Source organism: Erpetoichthys calabaricus, chromosome 9 (genome assembly GCF_900747795.2).
Source record: "Erpetoichthys calabaricus chromosome 9, fErpCal1.3, whole genome shotgun sequence".
Lineage (NCBI taxonomy): Eukaryota > Metazoa > Chordata > Cladistia > Polypteriformes > Polypteridae > Erpetoichthys > Erpetoichthys calabaricus.
The window spans coordinates 94960637-94971402 of NC_041402.2; the positions used below are offsets into that span (position 1 = coordinate 94960637).

General features: G+C 35.7%; 1 protein-coding gene across 1 annotated transcript in view; it reads right to left on the reverse strand.

The window, feature by feature from the left end:
* Positions 1-5608, reverse strand: part of LOC114657965 (transient receptor potential cation channel subfamily V member 5-like) — a 78435-nt gene extending 72827 nt beyond the window's left edge. The window contains exon 1 of the mRNA XM_028809957.2: positions 5320-5608. Coding sequence (XP_028665790.1) covers position 5320 — 1 coding nt within the window. The 5' untranslated portion in view covers positions 5321-5608. The remainder of the gene's footprint in view (positions 1-5319) is intronic.
* Positions 5609-10766: the final 5158 nt, after the last annotated feature.

The following is a 10766-nucleotide window of genomic DNA, read 5'->3' on the forward strand; positions in this document are numbered from 1 at the left end:
CGCGCCTGCCTGGATATAATTAATGAACGCAGGCGCCTACAATGTGCGTCTGAAATACCGCAAACCAGGCAGGCATGGCTCCAAAAAGAAAGAGCTCGACTAACCGAGATACAAAGTGAAACGGGAAACACTACGGAGTCCGCGGTGGTCCACAATGCACCGCATAATAGTACGGAAAGAGCTCCGTATTATTATTGGGGGGGGGGGGCGCCCAGAGTGACACGGGCGAATACTCCGTATTAAACATACGTCATCCTCACACATCCAAACTATACAGCATAGGTGAATCACATTACAGTGATGCATTATTAACAGTACGGTGAAGATCACAGTATCGCAAACAAATGGAAATTGTTACTCGAAAAAGGGAAAATATAATCACCGCGGACCAGGTGTCATTGAAACAACAGCAGGACACAGCGAGGTCAGAAATGATAGACAGAGTAGAAAACAAAGTAAAACGTCATACAGGGGTTTAAAAAGGGGGCCAAACACATGGAGAGCAGGTTACAGATAATGAAAACCGGAATTCAAAAGCTTCAAAAAAAACCTTGGCACGAAACACATGCAGAGGAAGATACAGAATATGAAAGCAGAAAAAAAGACAGTGTCAAGACAAACAAAGTAAACATTGCATTGGTGCAAAGAAAGACAAATACCACACATGCATTCATTGGTTACTTTGCAAAAGAAATTATTCACCGCTGATGATGGGGATTGTTTGGTCTGTGCTGAAATGCTAAACAGAGAAACCAATCCTGAATGATTGGTACAAAGTCATTAAACACATCAAACGGACCTCATTTAAAAGATTCAGCACATTGGGACTCAAAAGATTCCACATATTGTTTTTTACAGAAGTTCAGAAATAAACGTGAAACTAATGAAATGGCAACAATTCAAAGACAAAAAAATCAAACGGGGGTTGGCAAGCGAAGCGAGCCGGGGGCTTAGCCCCCTAGTTTCTTGATAAAATTGAAAATCAAAATAATTCCAACTTTGGACAACTGGCCACCAAGCCCTTTCTGGACATTCCACAACATAATAGCATACTGGTTAGGACTAAAAATTCATCAGTTCCATTTTACAATGTAATTTGCAGCTGTTTCAATAACTGATAATGAAAATATACGATTTTAGCCTCATTTTTGAGTACACCAAACATCTTTAAATATTATAATTACATTTACCTCAGACTATGCAGATCCATTCAGATTTGCTCATTATCAAGCAAAATGTAACCCTACATGTATACACTGAATAAATAGAACCAACGTGAACATCAGTCTTGTTGGTTAAGCATCTAATAATGATCATGAAAATATTCCAGGATAATAGTTTAGCAGAATTCCTTGAAGTATGGTCTTATACGTTTTTTGCATTCATTCTGGACTTTTCATGATTCAAGTCTGTGTCCATAAGTTTCTCATTTGTACAAGTGTTCATTTCAGTTAAATAATAGGTTTATGATTACTATATAGTAAGGAGTATTCAAAAGGTTTTAAAGTACAGAAAAGCAAATACCTTGGTCTTTTGTTATTAATTTTCTGAAATATAGCAAATGCACAGCATGGGTGCCTGACACAAGCAAAAAGGAGATGGAGAATTAAAGGGCTGCGTATAATGGCTTCCATAATATCAGTGAGTTGACAGAAGGTGAGAAAACAGACTCTTCCTGACGTTGAAGATGCTCAGTGTATATCCAAGTTTCTTAAAATATGGTTGAGTCACAGGTTGCCGCCTGGATGTCACGAGTCACCATCGTATTTAATGGAAAGCGTCACATTTAGTTTGTGAAGTGTGTTGCGGTGGGTTGCAGTGGGTTGTTTAAGCATCCAGTATTGCTCTGCTATGAAGGTTGGCAGTGATTCTCCAAAGGCAAAAGAGGCCCTTTGACCCTTACTTGATACATTAAACTGGAACTAATCTGCCTTATATCTTACTTTTGTATGTTGTTAGGTTTGTTTGTATGTTGTATGATTTAATCCATAATGAAGTGTTAAACGTGTTTTTTTTTAAAAAAAAAAAAAGGCAGTTCAGTATAATTTACTGTGTGTCTTACTTATGCTCGGTAAAATTAATGTAGGACATAATAGTTAAGTTTTTAACATCTTTTCAAACAAACCTATAAAAAGCACTGAAGTGCAAATCACAAGTTAGTTACAGTAATTTAAAACATGAAATAAATGCATTTTTGAAGTGATTAGTTATATGAATTTGTTTAATTTGGTGGCTTAGGCAGGCAAAGGAAATAGAAAATATATCACACAAAGGTGTCTGCGGCATACTTCTGGGTAAGGAAGGGCCACTAGATTCCCACTGAATAGAAGTACAAACACTAAACCCATTATGACATTAATGCAAAGGGGAAAAATTTGGAAAAGTGCATTATCTGTAATCATGTAAAGATTTTTTCCAAAAAAGTGCACTCAGAATATACAATTGTAAGCATACTAGAAATGGTGATATGTTGGCCAGAAAAAGTTAAGTTATCTAATTTAAAAAGTGAAATCAAATTTAAATCTGATATTTTGTTTTTCTGTGCATCAGTTTATGGAAAAGTTTAAATTCCATTTTTAGGGTAAGTTATATAACTCACCCGAATATACTGCATGTACTGATATATACTTGTTATGTTACAGAAAACTGAAAAAAGGCTACAGATTTAACATTTTCATCATCATGTGAAAATGCATTAACAGTACATTTACAGTACCATTTCTTTATAAACCAAGAAGGATGACACTTAGCATTTGTTACACCTTTAGTAACATCAAGACAAACCCAGATTAAAAAGGCAATGCTCCTTTGTGTTCATTTTTGCAAAGATTTAAATGTCTCACAAGTAGTACTTAATTATGTTTAATTATGGTCAAATGACTGTCACCATCGTGTAGTCTGTATTTAATTTGTCATTTGTATAAACCTGGAGCTTCCAAAGCACAGAAGTTTAAATACTTATGGAAACACTAACTTTTGAGTTTTTCTTGTGTGCATTCAGCTTTGCCAGCACGATTGGCACTCCAGCCACTGTAAAAACCTTCACACCATTCCACTCCGTGTGGTGCTGAGGTGTCACCCATTGTACGGCTGCACTCGGATCCTAATTTGGGATCCTCAGATGGTTCGTTGTGTGGTGGGTGCAGCAACCATCTGTATCAGTGCCTGCTCCCAACCCCTCTCTCGTTCTTTTCTTGTTCAGTTAAATATCTACAGAAAATTGTTTATTTTGACATTGGAAATGTATTGTTACAGAATAAGAGTTCACATTAAAAATGCTGAATGGATAAATGTGTACAAATCATCTGTCATACAGAAAATTACTATGACTTTCAATGGGATTGAATACATTGGCATGCCACTGTACATATGAGAATACATCTCTGAGCTTGTAAATGGGAAATGAACTATAAAAAAGAGAATCAACTGAAATGAGTTGAGTTTTTGGACTCCATATTTATATATAAAAAAAGAGATACAACAACATTAGGAAAAAAAGAAAGCAAAACATCAAAGAGCTACTACATTTTTCCTGGACTATAGAGCAAGAGCTGTTTTGAAAGACTGAAGAACTTGAATTCTTGCAGCTTACAGAAATTTAAGAGGAAACATCACAAATCATTTATATCTAAACATTAAATATGCATTGTAAGATGTTCAACTTAAAAACTAAAACTAAGAATTTACAAGCTCAACTAGAAGTTGGTTAAGAGCAAATTTTATAAAAATATTAGAAAATATTTTGCCCTTATAAAAACACTAATTTCAAATGAAATGTTTTAAAATACTAATGTGAATTTCCCCTTGGGATTAATAAAGTATCTATCTATTAGAAATGTTACTGGGCTGAAAGGCGGTGGAGGATAGCACTGTTATCTCGGCGTTCCACAGATGAGTTAACTTCCCAACTCAGTCAATGAGACGAGTTCGAATATTCTCCCATTATATGCAAACATTCTCTCTAAATTTTCCATTTTCTTTTCAAAGTGGCTGTAGATTGCTCATATCGACATTTTTACATTGACACTGAAAGTTCCTGCAATGTTAATTGCTGATCTGGTATCTCTTCCTGGCCTGATTCTTGCTGTTAACTCAATGTTGCTGGACTAAACTTTAATGGAAAAAATAATAAAGGAAAACTGATGGACAGATATGGGTCTTTTTATTGTCTGTAGAATACATGAACCATAAAGTATCTTATTACCGAGCTGGTTTATTCCATGGTACATTCCTTTAAACTAACCATGTGCAGATTAAACAGCAGAAGGGTACAAGCATTCCTAAGCACCTTCTCAGATTTCTTGTTTAACCATCTCAGAAACATGACTTGGCCAATTTGATCTCATTAAATAAATAGATATACAAGGTTATTCTATACAAACCCAATATGACAAACTGTTTTAACTTAGGATTTAGCAGGAGATATTCAATTGTAACTTTGTTAATTACATTTTCAACAGTCAGAATGCTAACTGCAAATATTTGTAACTTGATTTTGACTAAAACAAAGGAAATTGCAAAACCGACATCAATGGGAGTGTTCATATGTGAAACTGCATCTTCACTGTTTAAAATAAGAATTACAGATATAACTGATGTGCTTCAAAGAAAAATGTTAATTTTTGATACTGAAATAGAATTTTACTTTGACAAAATATAAGCACATGTGCTTTATCAAAAATTCTTGCTAGTTAAAATTTCGTTGGCAGATGCCCCAAGTTTTAATTTAGAGTGGTCAACTTGTAATATCTCGAATTTAAATCTCTCTCTAGATGAAAACGTGACAAGTGCCTTATTTGTATGGCACTTAATAAATTGTATGCATATTTCTAGTTCACATTCTGTCTAGACAATACTGAAATGTAGATAGGCCTATATATAATTTGAAAAATATACTGTGGATATTTCAAATTGGAAATCTATTATCTAGTAATTTTGACTTATCTGAACCTAATTGTTATTAATCAGAATGTAGGTATGACTTACCAAATTACAACATCAGATGTTAAAGTAACTTGCCATAGTTTCTGGGCATTTAAATTTTCAGAAAAGTTTGTATTCTACGTATACATAATATACCCAACACAACCAAATGAAACGCATCACACGGTTAAGATTTTAAATACCTAAATTATAATCTTGGGCGTTCATTTAAATCCGTTTAAATTATATTGTATCATCGCATTTAAAGTACAACCTTGTCGGATATTTCTGAACAACTTCATCTCGCTTTCAAAATCACGTAGCAGAAAACGGAGTACTGTAAATCAATAAAATCCTTAGTTTATAAAGTGCGCAATTGCTGAAATCACAACTTACTTGTCGTGGCTGTCAAGTGATGCAAAAAAACCAAACAGCAATTGGATTTGGAGCGTGTTCGCCACACTTGCCTCGTTTTATACCCTTTACCTGTAAAACCTGTCGTCTTTTTGATGATTTAATAGGTTTAGAGCGTCAGTTTTCTGTTCCTGGAACAACATCGAAACTTTTTTTTTCAGGAAATTAATTAATTTTCAACCAATCATCTTTAAAGACAACCTCTTGTATCATAAATAAGGTACTGAATGCTAGGCACACAATAGTATGTTTTTAAACAATCAATTAAAAATCGGATTACTTTAGGAACTGAACATTTTTTTTTTTTTTTGTGTTTTTTTTTTCCAAAGAATCCTGCATGTTTTCTGCAAATCCCACTTTATGCCGTCAGTGGCGATATTTACAGCTGATTGGCTGTTGAAGGACTGCCCTAAATAACATAAACCCAATGACCGCAGATCTACAGTACTTGATAAAGTAACCCCGCCTTTCTCTACGATGTTATCTTTATTTTAAGACTATTGTCAGTCCTCTTAGTGATTGAAAATGTGCTGTACTTGCACAAAATTCAGCTCTTCGGCAAGATGTCTATCTGTGGAGCGAAGCGCACCGATGTCGGCGGTGCTGGCGCTACTAATCCTCGATATAGGCAACACCTTGTAGTAGCGACAAGTTTTTTGTTTTTTTTTCTCTCTCATAGTTTCACTTTAAACGTATGCAGAAACACGGATTTACCTAATTAGGTGTAAGAGCTGACGTGACGATAAATCCATCCATTTTCCAAACCTGCTTATGCAGAGGAGGGTCGAGAAGAAGCTGGATCTCAGCAAGCATTAGGGACAAGGCAGCAACATACACAAACCCAAATTGTAGATGTATGTGGCAATTTTTCTATTATTATCCGGCGAGATAAAGTTAACTTGAGGTTCAACATTCATTTAACAGTTGAAGCATCATTTCTGCGAAATACAAATTTTAAAATAATTAGGGAAAAACTAAGTAAATCGTATTTTGCAACTTTCAGTTCACAAGCGTTCATTTTTCTTCAAATGTGCATTTTTTTTCGTAAAAAATAAATTGTTTTCAAAACGCAATAATTCAGTGCATTCCAGGGCCGTGTCTGGGCATAGGTGGTCTAGGCAAGCGCCCTCTTGTGGTAAGGGTGCATTAATGCAGTCCCATTTAGAGACTCCTACCTTTATTTTGTTTAGAAATACTGTACTAGGGTGTTGTACCGTGTTAGCCATTATGAATGTAGTGAGAAGTCAAGCAAAATAACAGCTTTTATTGGCTAACTAAAAAGATTACAGTATGCAAGCTTTCGAGGCAACTCGAGCCCCTTCTTCAGGCAAGATGTAATCATTTAGTTTAGAAAAAAATTGTCTGCACCAGATCGGAACAAATAGAAATGCTTATGCTGTGCGCCTCAGCAGTGCCTGCACTGTCTACACTATGCACAGCACAATCTGTTGCCCAGAAACGGCCCTGGGCGACTAGACATTTTTTAAGTAATACAAACCTACGAACAGTCGGATTCAAAACGATTATTTTTTTCGCATACTAGCGATGTTGGACTTAATGTCTGACGACCTACACCGTCCAACAATAACACCAACAATCATGATGATGCGAGAATGAGATAGACTTGGCGAAATAAGGACTGTACTACGCTCTTAAGTCAATTGCTAAAAGCTGACTTAACCCAAATAATGATCGTCTGCCAAATGTTTAACTTGTGTTAAAACTTAGCAAATATCGTCTTTTGTTGCTCACCATCATTTGCGAGATTCGCTCTGGGCAAGCTAAAGCCTTTTTTTTGGATAGAGAGATTGCATTATTTGCATACACGGGCAAATACACAGTAAATAGGAATTGTGGATAAAGATTCCTTTTTAAAGATAATCATTTTATTCTCCGTTTCATTGAATGTTGTCTTTATGCTAAATATTGGCCCCCAGCTGGTCCCAATTGAAGCCTGTTGTATCACAAGCTTTGTCACCCTCATTTTCCATGAAAACTAGATATTACATTTTTTTCATCACTACAAACGACACAAAGTAAGTAACAAATAAATAAAATATTGCTCCTATGTAGAGTATTTCTTTAACTTCAGTCTTGGTGGTTTGATGGAGGTTGTATTGTTATGCATGCTCATGCTAGTCTCTGATGCAATATACTAGAATAAGTATATTGAAAACGTTCTATCATAAATACATAACAGCTAGAGTATCCTCTACTGTTTCTTATCAGTGCCCCCTTTTTGAAAGAAGATAATATTTCTGCATTCACAGTTTCATAAAGTAATTATTTACATTAACATAGCATCAGTGTCACCAATATGTAATTCCAATAACCATTTTAATTTATTGTAAACAATGGTATCCTGTCAAATTCACTGAACAAGGTTCTAATCTTTTCTTCTGTAGTACTAATAAGAAATAAGCAATGCTGACCAGCACTCTTCAATGAGTCTTTTAGGTTTAATAATCATTCACTTTGGCCTTTACACTCCAAATGTCAGAGGGACTGATGGTTTTAGGTCTAAGTTCTCAACTTCAGCTGCAGTGTACACTTTATTTATTTTTAGCACTGAACTGAATACTTAATAATCCTGAACCATAAGAGCTTTCTGGACCCAGGAACTCCTTAGGTGGGATTTTTAGTAGATGTTGTCGATTCCTGTGCAGTGTTTTGCCATACTCAGTAAGTACTTACTTGATCTTGGTGCTGTCTCTTTGAGAATCTTTGCAGTTGGCCCCCATCTTTCATCACATCTGACTCATACTAGGGCCTCCTGTCCTAGTGGATACAAAGGTTTAGTTATAAAACTGTGGTATTCGTGTTGCCTCTGTGAATATTGTTCAGTATGTTGAAGATGTTAATTTGATAGTAGTTGTGTCCTTAACTTTCTGTTCATGAGTAACTCAGCTGGTGATCGGCCACATTCTAATGATGATGCTGTATAATTCAGGACAGCAAAATATCATCACCAGCCTCTGCTGCTTTCCTTTTCAGACTTTTTCAGCTAGTCCATTTGACTGAAGGTATATTGGGCTAGAGCTTACACATTGAAATCCGTACTGTTTTGAAAAGTCTTTGAACTCTTGGCTACTGAACTATGGGCCATTATTACTCAGTAGAGTAATTTGAATTCCATGCCTTGCGAAGATTACCTTAGACTGTAAAAGTATCTGCTTTGCAGTGGTATTTGGAAGCAGTGCATATTCTGGGTATTTTGAGTAGTAATTGATTATAATTAAATAGTCTTTCCCATTTAGCTGGAACAAATCTGCTCCTACCTTTCTCCACGGCTCATTTGGTTTCTTATGCGCCAAAAGTGGTTCTTTGAACTGTCTGTACCTATGCTATTGGCAAAAGTGTCTCAATGTCTCTATTCATAAATGGTCAGAACATAACATCACATGCATGTCTTTTGCATTTTTCAATGCCTTCATGTATCAGCGTAGTCATTTGTAGTCTCATACTGACCTTTAAGTATTTTGCACACTGCACTTTGACATTCTTTGATATCTTTCTGCTGTGAAACATTCTGACCTGTCATTGTTTACACATGTCTTAAACAACTATCATCATACACTGATAATTTCTGTATTTTCTATATCTATTATTTATTTATTATATTACATATTTATTGATTATATTTATGTATCTAGATTGCATAATATCATACATTGCATTAATGTTCATATTGCTTACTACACGTCAATATTGCTTCTACTTCTTTGTCTTGTCTTTGCACAATGTCTTATCTTGTTTGTGTTTTAAATTTATATTTTAATTCTATTTTTAATTTAATTTTAATTTTTTACTTGCACTTCATGTTGTTACACTGTGGACCCTGAGCTTCGCAATTTCGTCTATCTGTATACTTGTATATGGTTGAGATGATAATAAAGTTTGCTTTGACTTTGACTCATTGTGGTAGGTGTGAGTTTAGCTTGGAAGTGTTGGTAAAGATTCAGCAGCTTCTGTTTATGTGATTAACTAATTATCTGAACAACATTTTGCAACTGTTTGTCACTTTTTGTTGTCTTTGCAATCTTCATTCATTTCTACACAGACACAGGGAACTGGGCTTTCACACAGTCTACATTAATTTGTATCTCTTGTTTGATTCTGCTTGATCCTATATTACACAAGCTTGCTCTACATAAGGCATCTGCCACAATCAAGCGTTTGTTTGGAGTGAACTCAAAAGTCAGATTATACTTTTGAAGATGAAGAACAAATGCAATGAATGTGTGGTGGCGCATCTCCCAGAACCTTCTGTGAAATGGCTATTAGCGGTTTATGGTCCATCTCAAGTATAACTTCTTTGTCATAAACATATTAATGAAACTTTTCACAGCTGAAAACTGCACCCAATATCTCTTTTTCCATTTGTGCATACTGCATAGTTTATTTCAGCTGTTATCATCATTCATGAAACATAAGCTACAGGGAACCACTCTGTGCCATGCTCTTGAAGTAATACAGCTCACAATCTGTCTTTAGCTGTGTCCATTGAGAACTTGACTGGCTTGACTGTATCAAAAAAGTGAGCACTGGCTCTTTGATGAGAATGTTTTTTAGCTTATCCCATTCTTTGGCATGTTCCTGTTTGCACTGCCATTCATGTTTTGTTTTTTTTTTTTGCTAATAAGCTGTGCAAAGCCTTTGTATTTGCTGGAAGATTTGGAATAAACTTTCATATATAATTCACTAAGCCTAGAACCCTTTGCAATTCATTATTGTCTGTAGGTAATAAGCTGGACATTTCTTTGGTGCATGCTTAGTCCCACAGTGTATACAATCCCTGTTGTCTGTTTTCTACTTAATTTTGTTTGACTTATCCTTACTAACCCATTTTGCACATTTTTGCACCACATCCACTGTCGCACACTCATAGTCAGTGTGAAACATCTTTGCTGCTTTTTCGCACCTTCTGAGGCCTGGCAAATTTAAATAGCCTTTCCAAGGCTCAGTTTAGTTTCTTTGAGCAGCTGCATTCTCACTCATTTGTCTAAAACGCCAATGACAATGTGATCTCTTAAGTTACGGGATTGACTTTTTAAGCACAAGTCTGTTACATTTTGCTCCCTGTATTCTGTCTCTTTTTGGATTCTGTTGCAAAAAACACATAGTTTGTATGTTTCATTCTTTCTTAGCCTGCAATATTACTCAAAGTTTGCCATAACAGCTGTGTACTTATCTCTGTACTCCTTGGGGAATTCAAACATATTGTAGATGTCCTTCTCTGCAATGGTTAGGTGGATTGGTGATGCTAAATTGGCCCTGATGAATGTGTGTGTGCTCACCCTGTGATGGACTGGTGCCTTATCCAGGGATTGTACTTTCCTAGCATCCTATGCTTACTGGGATAAGCTCCAGCTTTCCAGTCACCCTTCTCAGGATAAAACAGGTTTGGAAGATAGATGGATGGATGGATG